At 42.2% G+C, this 20261-nt stretch overlaps 1 protein-coding gene and 1 pseudogene across 3 annotated transcripts in view; one reads left to right on the plus strand and one right to left on the minus strand.

Moving 5' to 3' along the window:
• Window positions 1-567: 567 nt before the first annotated feature.
• EXOG (exo/endonuclease G) overlaps window positions 568-20261 on the plus strand; it is a 35469-nt gene continuing 15775 nt past the window's right edge. For all 3 annotated transcript variants that reach the window (XR_009520851.2, XM_060022206.1, XM_060022207.1), the window contains exons 1-5: window positions 568-732; window positions 2523-2672; window positions 7953-8092; window positions 9595-9671; window positions 10497-10611. Coding sequence is in view for 2 of the 3 variants with exons in the window: in XM_060022206.1 (XP_059878189.1) it covers window positions 570-732; window positions 2523-2672; window positions 7953-8092; window positions 9595-9671; window positions 10497-10611 (645 nt within the window). In the remaining variant the exon portion in view is untranslated. The remainder of the gene's footprint in view (window positions 733-2522; window positions 2673-7952; window positions 8093-9594; window positions 9672-10496; window positions 10612-20261) is intronic.
• On the minus strand, window positions 2806-5062 carry LOC132431851 (large ribosomal subunit protein eL29 pseudogene; annotated as a pseudogene).

Here is a 20261-nt window from a genome sequence, read left to right on the forward strand (position 1 = left end):
GAAAGGTAGAAAGTGGTTGAGTGGGGATCCAAACCCCTGTGCTCTGATTCAGGGTCCTAAACCACCATGGAGTACTGTCTTGTCAAGAAACTCCTTAGGAGATGCCAAGCTATCTTTAGAAGTTACGATTTGTGTACCATGCGATTTCAAAGCCACGTGTCATGAGGCCATCCAATGTGGCAGAGGTTTTAGAATCAGACCTAAGTTGGAATCTCAGTTCTGAGGACCTTAGCGTAAGCATGCGCAAGTGGTTTACTCACCTATTAAACGGGACTAAGAGTATTTTCTTCTTAGGACTGTATGTGCACATACCGAGCCTTCAAAGCGTCATGCTCTCACCCATCACCCGGCCCAGGGGACCAGGGATGGAGCCGGGACGCTCCTGGACCTCCAGGTTTGTCACCAGGGGGCGCGCTCTTGCGCTCTGCCCTCCGGCGTCTCCTGAGAGGCTCAGGGCCAGCGACTCCAGGTAGCGCATGCGTGTCTTGGTCCCGCGGTTGCGATTGGCTTTCAGGCGGCTGACTTGGAGTGCGCAGGCGCTAAGGCAAACAGCTAGCGTCTCGGGCAAGATGGTTGCCACAGCTTTTGCCTCCCGCTTCCGAGGCTCCCGACGCTTTTTGAGTGGCTTCGTGGCTGGAGCCGTCGCGGGCGCTGTGGGAACCGGGCTAACTGTCGTGCAGTTCCTCCGGAGTCAGGACGCTGAGCCAGCGTTGGCGGTGAGGGAGCCGGACGGTGAGTGTGTGGGCCCCCAGGTCTCGGGCCCGGGCTGCTACCTCGGTCAGGAGCCGTAACCATGGACGCGCGCTGTCTCCACTCGCCAGGCCCTTGGTCGTCTGCCGTGCAGTCTCCCGGCTCGGCTTCCTCTCCCGGCGTTGCGTCTCACCTGCCTGCTCCGTGTACTTCCTTCCCCCTGGGGATATACTACCCCGACATGTGTGTTTTTATTGTCTATGTCCTCCCCTAGATTGTTAGCTCCATAAGCGGTCGGACGGTGTCAGTTTTGTTCTCCACCAGCCCGGTACCTGGTACATAATTGGCATCCAGTACGTATGGATGAATGAACGAATGAACACATAGTTTTAGCAGATCAGTTAACTGTCCTCAATTTATCATCGTTCAAATGAAGAATACCTGCTGGCCCTTCTTCAAAGTATGTAAATCCGCAGGTTACCAGGTGTACCTTATATTTGACAAAGTAAATGAGCTCATGCTCGGATACACTAATTTAACTTGCTCCTCCTGATACTTGGCATTTAGGAAGAGAGCAACTCTGGTGGGTTGAAGCCTGGAGAGCGCATCAAGAGAGAATTATTTGGAAACCGACTCCCTGTTCCGTGCGTGCTTGGTTTCTCCCACTAGGAGAAGCAATACCAGTTTTACCACTGTCTTGCTGCAGCACACATCTCTGCTTCAGTACCAGAACATTGAGGAAGAGTGTCAGTGAACGATGGTCTTTTTTTTTTTTTTTTTTGGCTGCATTGGGCCTTCGTTCTCTAGTTGCGGCGAGCGGGGGGCTACTCTTCGTTGCGGTGCGCGGACTTCTCGTTGCAGTGGCTTCTGTTGTTGCAGAGCACCGGCTCTAGGCGCATGGGCTTCAGTAGTTGTAGCACGCGGGGTCACAGGCTCAGCAGCCGTGGCACACGGGCTTAGTTGCTCCACGGCATCTGGGATCTTCCCAGACCAGGGCTTGAACCCGTGTCCCCTGCATTGGCAGGCGGATTCTAAACCACTGCACCACCAGGGAAGCCCCTGAACGATGGTCTTTTAAAAAAATTTAAAAGGCTGTGCTTTTGTCCCCACATTAACTCTTAGAACATAATGAGTACATAGGCTGTCGTGCATTTAATCATATCAATGACTAGTAATGACAGGAGTTTTCCCTTTGCTGCTTTTGTATACACTGTACTTTGTGGGGCAGAGATTTGAAAATTTGATGTGAAAGACCAGCAAGATCAGGTCCTTATTTAACAGTTAATGAGGTACTTCCCTGGTGGCACAGTGGTTAAGAATCCGCCTGCCAATGCTAGGGGACACCGGTTCGAGCCCTGGTCGAAGAATATCCCACATGTGCCGCGGGGCAGCTAAGCCTGTGCGCCACAACTACTGAGCCTGCGCTCTAGCAACAAAAGCCACCTCATTGAGAAGCCTGCACACCTCACCGCAACTAGAGAAAGCCCGCGGGCAGCAAAGAAGACCCAACACATCAATCAATCAATCAATCAATAAGAAAATAAATAAATTAGAAAATAAATTGGAAAAGTAAAAAATTTTTTTAAATTAAAAAAAGAACAGTTAATGAAATAGCTACAGTTTACCTGGATAGAACTATACAACTGATTATAGGCAAAACCAGTATTTTGCCTACTGTCTCTTTTCTTTGCTTTATAAGTAATTGCAAAAATGAGATCACCTGGTTGATTAAATTGTTGAGTCAGTCCTTTGTCTTACCCCCTTCCTTATAATTTTTTATTCCTAATAATAGTCACTAACTGTTATTTTTTTCCCCTGTTTTTCATTTTTAGGTTCTTCAGAAAGGGCTCTCTTAGAACAATTTGGATTCCCTTTAACTGGAACAGAGACAAGGTGCTACACTAACCATGCCTTGTCTTATGATCAGTCAAAGCGGGTGCCTAGATGGGTTCTTGAACATATATCCAAGAGCAAGATAACGGGTAGGTGGTTAGAAGCAAAGGCGTTGATGAAAGATGTTTCCAAATTTAAAACAAGGAGGATTATTAATAATTTCAACCATCTCTACTTTACAGCACGTTTAGAAAATGATGGTGTTTGTCTGGCTCACTAGATAAATGGACCCTGCCTGGCAGCCAGGGCACCCTAGACCCTTCCAGGCTGTCTCAGGGGTTGAGAGGATCTGTATCTTGACACATGAATTGGAGGCTTTGTCATAAATATTCTTGGAATGAGCACCACTCATTCATTACGTCCACAAATGCTTTTTTTTTTTTCCTGCCTCAGGTTTATTTGTACAAATAGCACAGGAGGACACCAGCCCCATGCAGACAGCAGCCAGGGGTCACACCAGTCCTTCTGTCCTCACATTGGCAGACAAAGGTCTCTACTCCAGAGCCTTTGTGGGGTTCTGGGCACCTTTGGGAGCCTGAGCTGGAGCTGGAGCAGCAGCTGCACCTGCAGCCTTGGCCTTGGTTTGAGCCTTGGCCTTGGTTTGAGCCTTGGCCTGGGACTTTCGCCGGCAGAGCCTGAAACCGTTAGCGATGCAGGCATGAGCACGTTTCCCGAGCTTGGGGTGAGCAATGTAGGCAAGTTGACTGAGCTTGCGGCTGCCGCCTGTTGGGCTCTTGGGCTCGACCTCCTTGGGCTTTACGAGAGCCTTTTTTTAAAATTAATTAAATTATTATTATTTTTTGGCTGTGTTGGGTCTTTGTTGCTGCACGCAGGCTTTCTTTAGTTGCGGCGAGCGGGGGCTACTCATTGCGGTGGCTTCTCTTGTTGTGGAGCATGGGCTCTAGGCTAGTGGGCTCAGTACTTGTGGCTCGCGGGCTCCAGAGCAGAGGTTCAGTAGTTGTGGCGCATGGGCTTAGTTGCTCTGCAGCATGTGAGATCTTCCCGGACACGGGCTCGAACCCGTGTCCCCTGCATTGGCAGGCAGATTCTTAACCTCTGTGCCACCAGGGAAGTCCCTTTACGAGAGCCTTTATAGCCTCAGCATGTGCACTTATGGCCTTGGCGTTGTTGGCCTGCATCTTCTTCAGGCCCTTCTTGTTGTGCTTCTTGGCAAAGCGCATGTTCCTCAGGAACTTGGGGTCCACCCCCTTAAGAGATTCATATTGTGATCGGGGTTCCGTGATGCCGTTTCTGTGCTGCTTTCGGGACTGGTTGTGCATGGTGTGGTTCTTCGACTTGGCCAGGTCTGCACCGGGGCCTGCCCACAAATGCTTTTTAAGTGCCTACTTGTGCATGGCTCTGTGCTGAGCCTTGGGGTTATATCAGTGACCAGAGTAGATGGTCTCTACCCCCAAGGCACTTTGAATTGGGGAGGGGGTTGGGTGGACCTATCAAATGATCATAAATGTATAATTACAATTGGCAATAACTGTTCTGAAGGAAAAATGATTGCAAGTTGGGATAGTATAATTAAGGAACAGTAAAGAATACGATGGGAGATTATAACAGGAGAACCTGATACTGATTAACGAGGCTTCTTTGAGAAAGTGGCCTGAAGAGTGGATGGCAGTCACTCAGGCAGAGGAGTTGGATGGGCAGCGGGGGTATGGAGAAGAGCGTTCAGGCAGGGAAAGAGAAGCACAGTTGCATCTTTCAAGGCCCCAATGTGAAGAGTTTGGTTCGGTTATGGAACTCAAAGAAGACCAGTGTGGCTGGAGCAAGGGAGAACGTGATGTGAAATGAGACTGGAGAGGCAGGCAGGTGTGTGAGCCTGTTCACGTGTCCTCAAGTTTCTTGGTGCGTTCCTGTAATTAAGATGACCAGATCTTGCTATTCAATGTCAGATTAGCTTCTAGGTAGCCTACTCCAATTTACACTCCCACCATCATTATTTGTCCTGTCTCTCCCAGCCCTCACACATAATGAGCATTATTGAACTTTACCAATTTATTAGTTGATTTTATTTGCGTTTATTGATTACCAGGGAGGGTTAATATTTTGTGAATTATTCTTTCTTTGTGAATTTTTCTTTACGATTTTCAATAGGGATATTCTTTTTTTTTAATATTTATTTTATTTATTTATTTTGGCTGCGTCGGGTCTTAGTTGAGGCATGCAGGATCTTTAGTTGTGGCATGTGGGCTCTTAGTTGCAACATGCAGACTTTGTTGCAGCATGCATGCAGGATCTAGTTCCCTGACCAGGGATCAAACCCGGGCCCCCTGCATTGGGAGCACGGAGTCTTACCCACTGGACCACCAGGGAAGTCCCAGGGATATTCTTTTTTGAATTTTGTAGGAGTTCGTTTTTATATTAAGGATATTACTTTTTGTCATAGTTGTTTTATTCCCATTCTCTTATTTGCCTGTTAATTTGCTATATGGCCCACAGATTATTTCTCCATTGCTTTACAGTGCATGCTATGCTTAAATATATTAAAATGCTGATCTTAAGATGAGTGTGTGCCTTTATAGAGTACACATTAACCAGCAGAATGGCAGGAGGCTTGGAATATGCTTCCTGCTAGAAGGAAACTGATGTAAGCAGAAACTGTATCCTAGCAGGTGAAATTGATTATGAATTTACATCAAGAGAAGCTCACTTGATTTAGTCTCAAGCCTCAGTCTCAAAAAGAGAGTTTTTTTAAAGCTTTAAAACTTAAAAGTTTAGTCTCAAACTTTTAAATACAAAAGTTTTCCCAAGATGGAATTTCAGCTTTACTATTTTATCTTGCTGTTAAGTTATCATTTTCAGAGGCATGTAAAAAAAGCACTGTTTCATATTGTATGTCACACGAGCTGTGTAATCTTGAGGAGGTAAAATAGAGCTAATTAATATTTGAAAACAAGAAGCAACGTACCTGTGATTTACTTATTTTAGTGTAAAGCATCTTCTGTTTTAGTTATGACAGACTGAGTTATTTAGATTACCTCTCCTGCTAAAAACAACAAGAAATGTTATTAGCAGTATATAAAAAGTATATATAAAAAAAATCACTAAAAAAAAACCATGAAGAGGGACTTCCCTGGTGGTCCAGTGGTTAAGAATCTGCCTTCAAATGCAGGGGACCCGGGTTTGATCCCTGGTTGGGGAACTAAGATCCCACATGCCGCGGGGCAGCTAAGCCCACGCGCTCTGGAGCCCGTACACCGCAACTAGAGAGAAGCCCATGTGTCCCAACGAAGACCCAGCACAGCCAAAAAAAAAAAAAAAAAAGTCTCAGAAGCCAGATTCCTGGCTTCTGATCCTGGCTTTAAAAACAAACAAACAAACAAAACAGGAAGAGGCAACATGATAGTAGAGCTTTCTTTGCCAGGCCAATATTTGGGGGCACGCCAGAATCCAGAGGGGTAAGGGTGGCCCGGGTAAACCAAAGCCACATTGCCTTTGGTTCTGCAGCCTTATGGGGTGAGGGGGGCTGAAGGCAAGACCTAGGGCTCAGCCAAGGTAGATTATCTTACCGGAGACCCTTCCCACATTAACCTGGAACCCCAGAGGGCTGCACCCTCGGGGATGGGTGAACCAGAACTTACTTGCCTGCCCACCATAGGGAGCTACACAGAAGGTTGCCTTGGCACTGAGCAGATAAGGATCAAAAAGGAAAATAAAAAGTTTGTTCTAGAGAAGTTGAGACCACAAACTGGCTGTCATGTAGACTTGTAGCCCAAAGCCATGTGGCCTGTACAGATCAAGGAACCTTAAACCCTGAGCTTGCTTTACTGTGGTCCTCCACTGCTAATGCCTCCAGACACTGGACAGAAGTAAGTTTACATCCTCTCTTCAGGAAGGCATCTTCATCCTAGGATTTTGGAAATTCCCACAAATGATTTTTCTTTTTCTTTTTTTCAATTTATTTTTGGCTGCGTTGCATTTTTGTTGCTGCATGTGGGCTTTCTCTAGTTGTGAGCGGGGGCTACTCTTTGTTGCGGTGCACGGGCTTCTCATTGCGGTGGCTTCTCTTGTTGCGGAGCATGGGCTGTAGGCGCAAGGGCTCAGTAGTTGTGGCTCTCGGGCTCTGGAGCGCAGGCTCAGTAGTTGTGGCGCACGGACTTAGTTGCTCTGCAGCATGTGGGATCTTCCTGGACCAGGGCTCGAACCCGTGTCCCCTGCATTGGCAGGCAGATTCTTAACCACTGCGCCACCAGGGAAGTCCCCCCCTCCCCCGCCCCCAAATGATTTTTCAAGGGCAGTGAGCACCAGATAAAGAAAACCAGACATACCAGGAAGCGATTCCAATGGTAATGACACTTAGAGAAGTTTACTAGTAATTCTCTGTTTACAGTTATTATTATTTTTTTTATGGGGTGATTCTAAGAAGCTAGACATTAGATACTTTACTCTGAACCTTGGGGTCTGATAATTTAATTTTTTTCTTGATTGAATGAAATGACATTAGAATCAGTAACTTCATTAATCCTCGTTTTACACTTTTTTGAGTAGCAGCCTGAGTATATTCCATTTGTCCTCACAATTTTTGTAGTTTAACAAGGCCTGTCCTAATGACAGTGGAAAACATAGTGTTAGGATTCGCTGGTGTCCACGGTGGCAAACTACTCTGGAGGTATCAGAATATAAGCAAACTTGAGATTTTGTCTCTCCTGTGTGGTGCTCAGATATTTTGTGTCAGGAGTTTCTGGATTGATCTCATAACCTAAATGTTTGTTTTGTCACGGCTTAAGAGGCAGTAAGCAAGATATCAGAGGCACTCTCTCCCTCCTCTAGGCTGTGCCTGCCCAGAACAGATTGTTTTGTGTCTATATATCCATTATTTCAGTACGTATAAACTTGTCAAATACCGTTGTACAACATACAATACATGGGCGTCTTTTTTTTTTTGTGGCTGAGCCACGCGGCATGTGGAATCTTAATTTGCTGAGCAGGGACCGCACCCACGCACCCCACACGGAGTCTTAGCCATTGGACCTCCAAGGAAGTCCCCGTGGGGGTCTTTTTAAAAAGCAAGAGTATATTTAGTAACTAAGCTTTTTGTACAGCTCAGCTATTTGATTGGTTATTGCTTTTACATAGATACCATCCAAGGGATTTTTCCCTTTAACTTGAAAGGCCAGAAACAAAAGTATATGAGGTGAGATGGCTGCACTGTATGAAAAACATTCTTTCCTGGACTAGTCCTTGCTAAATTCAGGTGAAGTAGCCGAACTATCCCAGGAACTTGAGACATGCGTGCTGTCACGAAGTACTAGCTGCTCAGAGAGCTACCAGCCAGCAACAAGCAGCTTGCCTTGCTTAGAGAATCTTGAGAGAGATTTGACCACTGGTAACTTACCATTTTGTGTGTTTTTCTTCAGGTGATGCAGACAGAAAACATTGTAAATTCAAGCCAGATCCCAACATCCCTCCAACCTTCAGTGCCTTCAACGAGGACTATGTTGGCAGTGGGTGGTCACGAGGCCACATGGCTCCAGCAGGAGATAACAAATTCTCATCTGTAGGCATATTTTTTGGGAGGGATGGGAACACAGGGCTGGTATTATGTGTACCATGGGACTTGGAAATTAAAAACCTAGGAGCCAAACCATAACACTTGAGAATTTTCATACCCTATTTTGTATTTTTCTTCCTGACTTCGCTTCCTTTCTTTGCTCAGATGCTCAGACATTTTTAAACAGGTTGAGGAAAACTAAATGCTATGCAAAAGGGAATTGGAAAGCCAATAGGAGCTAAAGCTACTCACTCATTTTTATCTTGAAAGATTTCAGACCTGTAGAAAAGTTGAAAAAAGAACACAGAAAAAATATGTTGACTTGTAGAAAAGTTGAGGATAGTACAGCAAAAACATTTTGATACATATATTTTATATATGCATTTTTTTAAACCATGGACAGTGAATTGCAGACATTGTAGCACTTCATGCCTAAGTAGATTGCTCAGGAGATTGTATTGTCTAAAAATGAGGATATTTGAATATATGTCAAGTGTATCATTATACCAAGAAATGTGTACAAGTGTATTTTTGTATATTTGTACAATAATATCCAGTATACAGATCTCACTCAGATTTGCCAAATTTTCCCAATTATGTCCTTTACAACTTTTTTTTGGATTCAGTATCTAATCATGAATCATATATTACATTTAATTGTCATGTCTGTCTAGCCTCCTTTAATTTAGGATAATTTCTCTGCCAAAAAAAGGTGAGAAATGTCTTTTCTGACATTGGCATTTATTGCATGAATTGGTGATTATTATCATTAAGATAGTGGTTCTTAACCTTGGATACTCATTGTAACTACCTTGGGAAGTTTTAAAAAATCCTGATGCCCAGACCTGTAACCCAGAGCAGTTAAATCAGAAATTCTAGGGGTTGGGACCTAGGCATCGATATTTTTGAAGCTCCCTAGGTTATTTCAATGTGCCTTCAAGGCTGAGAACCATGGTTTGACAAGAGGGTATTTGGTGGCCTTGGCAGTGTAGATCAATGAAAGGAAATCCAATGACAGAGCCTTGGGTTTACAGGTCAGAAGTGTGAGAGGAATGAACACATGGTGGCTAGAAATTCAGAAGAATAGGACTTTTTCTGTGCCACTCTTGAACTAATGTGTTTGCACTGTACTACTTAAATACTACTGTGCTCCTGAAAGCTGCCCTTTGTTGAGAAACCCTCTGCCAGAGGCTTAGCACTAGAATTCACCTTTTAGCTTTATACTGGAAATTTTTCGTTCATAGTCTACATTGTTGGTTTGAATTTTATAAATTGTGAAGAAAAGCAGCACACCAAACTACTTCTTTTGTTATAATCCTTATTCTGAATAATCATTATTGAGCTTTTTGTCACGGAGTAGCTGTGGCTTTCGTTTATCTAAACAGACAGTTGCTGTAATTGCCTGGAGCTAAGGTATGAAAGAGGAGCTGGTTATCTCTGCTTTGTAAAATCTCTCTCAAAGGGAAAGGTATTTCAGTGCAAGTTACTATTTTTATTTCTTTTCACAGAAAGCCATGGCTGAAACCTTTTACCTTTCTAATATCGTGCCTCAGAATTTTGATAATAATGCTGGTTACTGGAACAGGTGAGGGGTGAGAGTTTTTAAAATGTGATTCTGTGGGAGATGAGTGATGTGACAGGAGAGTGTGTGCCTAGCATCTGTTTCTGCCTTTGTTTTTTCAAATGTTAAAACTACTGAAGATAAATATTTTGGACTAGTTTTCTTTGCTAGATTTGGAAGTATAGACTTCAGAACATAGCCAGCCATTTTGGTCATGTTTCCTCTGGTCAGAAGTCAAGTTCTGGAAGAAACTACTAAAAATATTATTACTGAGACAGTAGAACACTATGTTTATAGGCAGAGGATACTGTATTTTTCTCCACTTGTATTGAAAGTATTTCTCCACTTGTATCTCCACTTGCATCATTAAAATATTTATTCAGTAAAATAATTCTGGCCCTTGAAATTTATTCTAAGGAATTAATACAATGTTGCATTATTTAAGAAATGTCAGGATAAACCCAGTTGTCCTACAGTAGGAGTAGTTACATAAAAACGATATATCAACTTTTTGAAATGATATGTAATTCTTGAAAAAAGTTTATTTGAGAACTAGGGCATAGAAAAATATGAGGAAACAAAACAAAATTTCAGTTCTAAACTGTACATTGAATGCACACACAGGAAAATGTAGGTAGTTGTATAAATGCGTGTATTTTTAGAGTTTTTCCATGCAGTAAACACACTGGGAAGAACATTGCTTATATGCTTGTAGTGTTTTGTGCCATATTCTCCTTACACTGATTTCTCTAATATTCTTGGTATCTCTCCTAAGGACTTGATACGGTTTGCTGCTTTTTCTACCTTTACGTGTGAGAATATCACACATCTTTTTGCTTTGTTTCTCAGAATGGAAATGTACTGCCGAGAACTGACAGAGAGGTTTGAGGACGTCTGGGTAGTATCTGGACCGCTGACCTTACCTCAGACTGGAAGCAATGGAAGGAAAACGGTTAGTTACCAGGTAGGAACGTGTTTTAATATTCAAGCTTATGTTATTTGCGTGAGATTATAATCACATTCTTTATTCTACTTTTAAATTTCATTTATTCACCAGGATTTATTGAGCACCTGTTGGAATGATAGGCATAGAGGATAAAATGATGAGTTAAAAAGCAAGCATTGACTTCAAGGCGCTCACAGTTTAGAAGGGGAAATAGACATGTTATCAGTTAATTATGTTAAAGTGTGATCTGATGTATAAACGCATAGATGAAGTGGTGTCGGAACGAACTGACCAACCCTGTTTGTGGGGGTCAGGAAGACTTCACAGAGGAGGAGATGTTTTTTTCTGGCCCCGCTGCATGTGGGATCTTAGTTTCTCGACCAGGTATTGAACCCTCATCCCCTGCATTGGAAGCGCAGAGTCTTAACCGCTGGACCGCCAGGGAAGTCCCCCAAGGAGATTTTTGAGCTAGATCTCGATGGGTAAGAGTGAACTGAGTCAGGAGGGAAGCACGGGGACTCCAGAGGATGGACGGTGTGAGCGCAGGACACTTAAGATCAATAGCAGAATTCTGGGGTTTAGGTATCGTTACAGACGCGGGCTGAACTCAGGCAGATGGAGTGAGGAGGAATAGAGGAATACAGGAAAGAGTAATCACAAATTCACTTTTTGGGTGAAGAAGAGGGAAAAATTCAGGAAGACATCCAGATTGCAGTTAGTTGAATAAATGGGAGGAAAAGCTTTTCTTCTAGATGCTTGGATTTTTTTAAAAAGGTGAAGTTTTTTTTTACATGCACGATATATGAGAACTTTATGAACTAAAGGAAAGGGAGATTGAAGATATAAGAGAGGATAATTAGTGATGTGTGAGCTGTAGACAGCTTCTGTTATGCCTGAGATTAAGGATTCTACCAAGATATGGACACCAAGGGGGTAAAAGGAGGGTAGGATGAATTGGGATATTGGGACTGACATATATACACTAATATGTATAAAATAGATAACTAATGAGAACCTGCTGTGTTGCACAGGGAACACCACTGTACAGTAGAAACTAATAAAACATTATAAAACGACTATACCCCAATTAACAAAAAAAAAAGAAAAAAAAAGGATTCTGCCAAGAGGGTGGCTGAACGGATGTACTGTGAGATCTACAGAGGGTCAGGAATGAAGTGAGGTGAGGAGGAAGAAAGGTGATAGAGTCAGTGAAAGGAGAGGGATTGAAGGACTTCCTGGAAAGTCGAAGAGGAGGTGTGTTGGGGGGGAACATCTAGTAGATGTTTAGTAAATGCTGCTTAGGTTACATGGTTACTTAAGGGGGTCTGTGATAAAATTGAATGATCCAAGAAATAGTTAAGAAAACGAGAACAATTTTAGGGTGTATTCTGTCCCACTGGACTGGCTTATCATCAGCCCCTCTGGCTCTGATGAGCAGTGATGTGTAAGTCTCCAAGTGTTCCCACAGGTGCTCACGCCCTCAGTATTCCAGGGGTTCTTGTGGGAGTGAAGGAGTGGCAACGGAGTTAGTATTCCAAGCAGAGTAATCTCTCTCATCAACTTGCTATTTTCATATTTTTTGTAATACTAGAAGGAAAAAGTGCCTTGAAGCTCCCTGTGTTCTCTTGTTTTTCGAATACTAATTATTCTTGAGCTTTGGTAAGTCCTCTTTACTCTTACCTTTGGAAAATAGGTTCTCCCAGCTTTCACTTCCACACCTTAAATGATCAAATTACAGTTTTGTGTGGGCTTTGTTTTCATAAAATTGAAAGATTTGTATGACTAGCTTACTGTGTGGTAGAAGAAAAATGTATACAAGGTTTAAAAGGGACAGTTAACCAGTAGTTAAGAGCATTTCACGAAACAGCTTTTGTGTGTGTGTGTGTGTGTGTGTGTGTGTGTGTGAGTGAATATTTCTGTTAAATATGTTTTGGCCACATGTTGTCTTGGGAAGTATATTGTTTTTCTTAAGTTGGATATAATTTTTATTATCTGTCTGCTAAAAGCGCCTAGAAGCAGTGATATGCTATTAGCAATGAGTGTACCCTGAGACCAGATCTTGGTTTCTAAAAAACCACCTCCTGCTGAAAGAACCCAGCACTTGCAGAAATGGCTGATTCCAGGGATGGTGCAGGGAAAGTACAAACTGGAACATCTTGTGCCAGGAAGCAAGTAAGTACTCAAAGAAATGGTGAGGACATATCAAAAGAACACAGGAATCAGCTTTATGGAGTTCTAACTTAACGTGTCTGGAACTATTTGACATCAAAATAAAATGGATTATAGAACTAATAAATAGGAATCCATATCTTAATACATAAGTAAACACATGGGTGTAAGGAGAAGCTTCTGTGTACCATGGACGGTCAACTAATAAGTTTGTAAGAATGAAAGAGAAAAATCATTTTGTAGCCATCATGGTAATGTGTTTCAAACAATCATCAGTGGATGTTAAAACTAGAGAGTAGAAGCTTTATGACGAATAGGACATTTATATAATCTAAAAGAATCCCTCCGCAAATTACTTATTGATAACAAAGCAAGAAATGGTAACTTCACAGTAGAGAAACCCCCCCTTAACCGAGTGATCAGAGTTAATATTGCATGTATGGGACTTACTGATAAATTGTACTTGCTGGTGTGATGCACTAAGGATACAGTATCACTTCTGTGATATTTCTGCCCAAAATGCATAATGTTGAGTCTCATCATGCAGAAGTATCAGGCAAACCCCAACTGAGGGACATTCCGTGAAAGAGCTGACTTACATTCTTCAAAAATATTAGTGTTGTCAAAGACAAAGGCTGAGAAATTAACTGTTCCAGGTTAATGGAGACTAAAAACTAAAGACTAAAACGGCTGAAAACAAAATGCATTGTGTTATCTTAGGTCAGATCCTAGATCAGAAAAACAAAAGTTGCTAAATAAGACTTTATTCAGACAATTGGTAACGTTTGAGGTCTATAGACTAGATAATTATATTTTATCAGTGTTAAATTTCCTGATTTTGATCATTGTACTGTGATTATGTAAGTGAATGTCTTTGCTCCTAGGAGACACATCCTGAAAGATGTGTCTATGACTTACTTTCAAAAGGGTTAGGGAAAAAACAGAAAAAGAGAGTGATAAAGGGAATTGGGCAAAATGTTGAGTTGATGAATCTGGGTGAAGGGTGTGCACGTGTTCCATATGCCATCCTTACACATTTTAAATTTGCAGTTAATTCAGAATGAAACAAATATATATGTATATACCTTTTAGTATATCTTTTCTAGACCACAATTCTTATTACACTGGAATATGTAAAACTAACCACTAAAAAGACTTAACCTTACATCTCCTAAATCGTTGATCCGTGAATGATATTCAGGCATGTTCAAGTAGCCTTGAAGAGAGTTTCAAAAGAGACCTGTCGGCTCTTCTCACCCTAATTAGTGTCGTAATGATGAATGTGTGAGGGCAGTCAAGATCAGCTTCCTGAAGAGTATACTTTGAGTAACGGTCTTGTTTTTTTGTTTTTATTTTAAAGCATTATTGGTCTTAGGCCTTTTCTTTCAGATTCTGGGCCTCTGAACCTATATCATTAGTTTTCCACGTCTGTATTAATTGATAGGACCTATTCATGCTCACACTGGCAAATCTTTAATTTGGCAAATCTTTAAGTACCTGTCGTGTGGGAGGAATGTATACGGAATTATAAATGACATGCTTCAAACTACATTCTTGATTACTTTCTCCCTTCATCTATTTCACATCCTGGGAGTCATCTCTCTCTCTTAATTTCTTTGAGCCAACAACTTTTATCAGTTCTTTTACTTAATAACTTGTACTCAGATTTTGCAGAAGCTCTGAATACCTGTAATATTGAGGAGGACTCCACTAAGTTTCTCTGCACTTCCTGCTTTCTGGCATAACAGGATGTTCCAGACTCATCTTGGGCAAACTCTGGAATCATCCATTTCTCTTGGTTCATTTTAATGGGGATCAGTATTTAGAAACCAAGATCTGGACAAGTTGATTCTTGAGTACTCGGTCTGCTGTTTGCCTCGTCATGTGTGTTCACCACATTTATTTTTAGCTGTTTTTAGTGGGTGGAGAGAGCCCCAGAAAACATAGTATGTGAATTCTATTGCCTTTAGGGGCACACTGTTGGGAAGGCCTTTTTTCTCCATCTTCGATATTCCTGTGCTTTTTAAAAATTTAATTTTATTTATTTATTTTTGGCTGCATTGGGTCTTCGTTGCTGTGCACAGGCTTTTCTCTAGCTGCGGTGAACGGGGGCTACTCTTTGTTGCACACGTGCTTCTCATTGCGGTGGCTTCTCTTGCGGAGCACGGGCTCTAGGCGTGTGGGCTTCAGTAGTTGTGGTACGCGGGCTCAGTAGTTGTGGCTCGCAGGCTCTAGAGCGCAGGCTCAGTAGTTGTGGCACATGGGCTTAGTTGCTCCGCGGCATGTGGGATCTTCCCAGACCAGGGCTCAAACCCGTGTCCCCTGCATTGGCAGGCGGATTCTCAACCACTGCGCCACCAGGGAAGTCCTTCCAGTGCTTTTTGAGAAGGAGATTTGTAGACCCTGGTCATAAAGGAAGCAGATAACTCTGTGTATTATGTATGTGTACATAAAGTTGAATGTTGATAGGAATCTATATCCCTTGATGAGTATGTAGTTTTTCATCTTTCTTGGAATCATATCAAAGTGACATCTACTTTTATATACATATTTATATTTTTCACTAACAATTTCTATTATAGCTTTTGTTAGATTTGGCCTCAAACTTGATTTCAGGTGGAATTTTAAATTTAAAAATCTTTAGTATATTTATTAGCATGAAAGCAAAATAGGATACTTTAGTAAATTAAATTGGAAACACTGTCTCAGAGCTCACCATTTTAGGAATTTAGTTGGGCCAAAAATATTATATATATGTGTACAAATATATACACGTATAAACTTGGGTGAATTTGGTTAAGGAAAACAGACATGGGAGGCAAAGCTAGGCAAGGGGAAGGGGTAGGAAAAGGTAGGTTGTATGCCGAGAAATAGTAAGTCCCTCAGACAGTTGGATTAGAGCATTTGTTTAAGGAAGAAGACGAAAATAAAAGGAAAGAATAAACAACAAGGACCTCCTGTATGGCACAGGGAACTATATTAAATATCTTGTAATAACTATAATGGAAAAGAATCTGAAAAAGAATATATATGTGTGTGTATGTATAAAACTAAATGACTTTGCCATAAACCTGAAACTAATACAATATAACATTATAAATCAACTATACTTCAATAAAAAGTTGTTTTGAAAAAAAATAATAATAAAAGGGAAGGTTTGCACCAGGTGGTAGAAACCTTGAATGCCCAGCTAAAAATTCAGGTTATTTTCTAGCAATTCATAACAAAATCATTGTGGATAAAACGATGTCCTTTAATGATGCTGAGAAAGGGGACACAGCATTGCCCAGCCCTCGAGGTGGGTCTCTTCCTCTCAAGGAATTAATATGTATTTGAATCATGAATTCCTGTTTCCCAGAGAATATCTTGCAATTATGTGTGGCAATTCATGTTTTGTTTTCTTAAATCCATCCATTTAGTATTTACTTCTTGTTTACAACTATACTCTGAACCTTACTTTAGGAGGATGTAGCTAATAAAAGCGAGGTATTAATTTACTTTTCTATCTAGGTAATGAAGCATATATGTGTATACTTTGGAGGGAGTGAAGCAGATGAGCTGGTATTTATCGAGGGCCATATATACCACCCAGTATGTAGGTAGCTTTGTTCACACCATCCCAGTCAGTCCTCACAAACAGCTCTTACAAACAAGCAGTGGTTATCTTCTTTTATAGGCAAGGAAATTGAGGTTTTGAGGGGTCATGTCCAAGTCACATTGCTAGTAATTGTCAAGGGGGAAATCCAAAGGTGGGTTTCTCTACTTGTATGAGAATTGCCAGTCATTCATAGTATTGTTTTTCAAGATCTCATAAGTCTACAGTGAAGGGATTGCTGTGCTCTTCATATATAGAAGCTTAAGGCCAGGAGGTAAAAAATGATGTGGATGGAGAGCAGTTACAAGTGATATTTACTAGCCTGCAAAAATAAGAAAAGAAAATGGGCCAAGAGGAAGATTCCTTATAGCCAGGCAGAAACGTCTGCTAGAATATGTAGGAAGGAATCACAGCATCATAGGACTTGAGTGAATGTGAGCCTGAGGGAAGATTGGTAGCAGTGATTTTATCAGTGAGTCATCTGACAGCTCTAATCAGAATCACCCCCTTTATTATAGCTTAGGTCATCCATGTGCCTATTTCTAGAAAAGATTGAATCAAGACAAGTGAAACATACCTGAAGATCCTGGCCTGAACACTATAATTGACCTGGTAAGAAAGTGAGCTTCAGATTTGACAACCCTGTAGTGGTGGTGGTGGTGATGTTAGAAGTACTTATCAGTCTGTTTTCCTTCTACAGCATTATTTTCCAAACTTCTACAACTCCTGGAGGGGGAGGAAATCGAAAATATGCTTCCAGGGATCTTGAGGTATCAGCTATAGTGATCAGGAATTTTTTTTTGAAATCTCCTCTTTTATCGTTATGCAATCTTCATTTCCATATCTATTTGTTTTAATTGAAATAAATTCTTTTATGTGTTAAATATTTCCTCACCCCCATCCTAAATTGCTCAGTAGAATTGAGAGTCTGGGAAGTTGTGCTTGTTTCACTGGCTTGGCATCTCCCACCCCTACGCAGGACAGGTGCCTAGTGTGAGAAGCACCGTCTCCCAGGGTTTGAGCTCCCGCAGAGGCTTTACCGGTAGCACACGGGGCTGCCACACCCCTGTTGACTCCCCACCCCTGTGACTCCCTCCCTTTTTGTTCCTCCAGCCTCTCAGGTAGAGATTCCCTGTTGATCACACTGTCATGGTCTCTTTCTTTCACTTGATTGGCATGACCCTTATTTTAAGGGCTTCATCTCTTGATGTGTCCAACAGTTTTATTTTTGGGATTTCTTTTTTTTTTTTTGTCTTACCAGGGGAACGTAACCAGATACATTACATCTGTCTGAGTCTTGCAGGTACATATTCTTTCCTCACGATGCTGCTTGCTATTTCACTTAAGGCACAGTTGCTGCAGATATGACATGACAGAGGGCAGGCTTAGCTTGGGTGCCGTTTGCGGCCAGTCTCTGCTGGCACTGAGTCAGCATGAAGGCCCAGCTCTGTGTGTGTGGAGTTGGGGGTGGGATGGGGGAGCAAATTGTCATCTCTGTCTCTTGGATAGGAGGGAACGAGGGCAGGCCAGCACGTACGGAAACTAATTTCAGGTCGCGAGCAAGTGCCAGCTTTATGATTGTTATATATGTTGTATTTTCTAGTGATTCCCAGCTTTTGTTACAGCCTTGACAAGAGTTGTTGAGTGCTGTTTGGTAATTTAACAGCAGCAAGGATTTCCTTTGTATTTTTATACCTAAATGTTATATGAAAAGGATTATTGCTGATTTACTGATACTAAAGACTTGGTTCACGTTAAGCCCTCGAGTCCTTTGTTTAGGGCATCATTTGGGCCCAACCTGTTTTCTTCTCCTGAAACCCTATTGTCCACCTTGAACTGGTCTAATTTTGCTTGATCCCATGTTTCCCTACTGTCCCTCTGCAGAACCATCTTTTGTACCAATGCAATTGCATTTCTGTCTTTTGAATGATATCCACTACAAAAACAGCTTTTTTACATAGGCCTTGCAGGTTTCAAAATTTTTTTTTTTTTTTTTTTTAACGTGTCTTTATATCTTCAGAACTATTCTATGAGATAGACTGCTTGGGGATTGTTATTACCCATTTTATGAATGAAAAAAGAAGATACCAGTGGCTGTGACTTGTAACTTCGTGCAAAGCCTCAGGTCTGTGGGGTTTCAATCTGCTGAACCATTCTGCTTCAGTACCCTAGTTTCTAGAAACATTTTCTGAAAGTCTTCTAATTTTCCTGAAAGTGGGAAGGATTTATTATGTAGGTTGAGTTGTTTACAGAGAAGAAGATAGCTTTAAAATATTTCAGGATTTTTTTTTTAAGTTTTAAATTCAAGGAAGAAACGATGAGGGTTCTGAGTTTCCAAATAGGACTGGTTCCTATATTAGGCAGATTAAAGATGTTTACTTCCTGAGAACAAAGCAGACTGAACCAAAGAAGATAGTGGCTAAGGTTTCCATTATTCTCTTTATTTCTGGGAATAATAGTGTTTTACGCCCCCTTTGTTGAAATATTCTGAGACCGTCATGGGTGGAAGAGTCACACTTTGTGGTTCGTACTAGGAATTTCTGTGTCCGTGAGGTTTCTCGAAAGTAATATTAGAGGTTCTCTAGCTATGTGAGAGTTTTTGAAAATCTAATAGAAATGGTACATTTCCATGAGGTAAAGCCATGAATCTTCATATGTCAAGCTTCTTTACTTTTGGCTGGAATTTAATAAACCTGGTTAGAAGCTCTGGTTGGCAGCACATGGCCTAACCAATTAATTATTTTTGAGAATTGTCATTTGTAGACAGAGTCCATGAGGAGAGAAAATAATCAAGTGACTGGTCTCCTGACAGCTGGAGTCTGAGATCTGTACTGCCGTGATGGAGGATGTCCACCAGGGGGCACCAAGGATTTGCTTAACTGTTGGCTCCCCAGCTAGTTAGTTAGTGCCTGGACCACCTGAAGCCCATTTAACCGCCCTCCCCCCACCCCCACCCCGCCTTGTAAACTATGGCTCAGGTGCAGCCACACCGTCAGTTCCGGTCCCTGACTTCCCCTGCACCCACCCCCTCAGCACTGCTGCTGATGCTCCGTATCAGCGTCTCACCACATTCTGCCTGCAGTGAAGGCTGTGGGTGTTGACTCCTCTCCTGGATGGGAAGCTTCTTGAGAGCAGCGCCAGCGGCATTTACTTTCAAGATTATTCCTTTCCGTATTTCCAGCAGTGCCGGGCACAGGACCTCTGAGTTGCAGTGTTGAGTTAACATCTCTTGGTGATCTGTGGGCTAGTTGTGTACTCCATCGAGCTCACCTTCAGCGTGTTTTTTGGTCTTGAAGAGCATGCATAAATGACTTCTTGGGCGGCAGCGGGGGATTTTGTGTCTGTAGGTTGTGTAGTTTCATAAACCTTACTCTAAACTGCACCCTGACCAACCACTTTCACTAACTTCCAAGACAGTTACAGAGATCATTCCTGTGGAATGATGGGTCTTCCCTGCAGCCCTGCAGTAGGCCTTGGCTGTGGGACTTCCCTGCGTGTTAGGCAGCAGATGGCCTTGGAGTTGTTAGGCTGTGCGCCGTGTGGGTAGGAGCTTGGGAAAAGCAGAAAAGAATCCTCTGTAGCTCTCATCCCTCTGCCTTATCTGGGCTCCCAGCGGGGCCTCCCACAGCGAGCGGGTTTGGCCTGGAAGGGAGGCCTCTTGCCAAAGAAGGGCCGGCCCGGGAGGAGCAGTAGTACCACAAGCATATTGTAGCTGGATTGTGTCATTTTATTGGAGACCATTAAGGAAATGGACGTTCATTTTTTTCTTTTCCAGAAAGCAGATAATGGCTTCTAAGCCAATTGGAAGGAAATTTGAAAAGGTTTCATAACAGTGTTATTTCATTATTACAGCCAGCCTCCACAGGCAGCCAAGTTGTTTTCAGGCCCGACCCTGGCTCTGGCT

This window comes from Delphinus delphis, chromosome 10, assembly GCF_949987515.2.
Source record: "Delphinus delphis chromosome 10, mDelDel1.2, whole genome shotgun sequence".
Classification (NCBI taxonomy): Eukaryota; Metazoa; Chordata; class Mammalia; order Artiodactyla; family Delphinidae; genus Delphinus; species Delphinus delphis.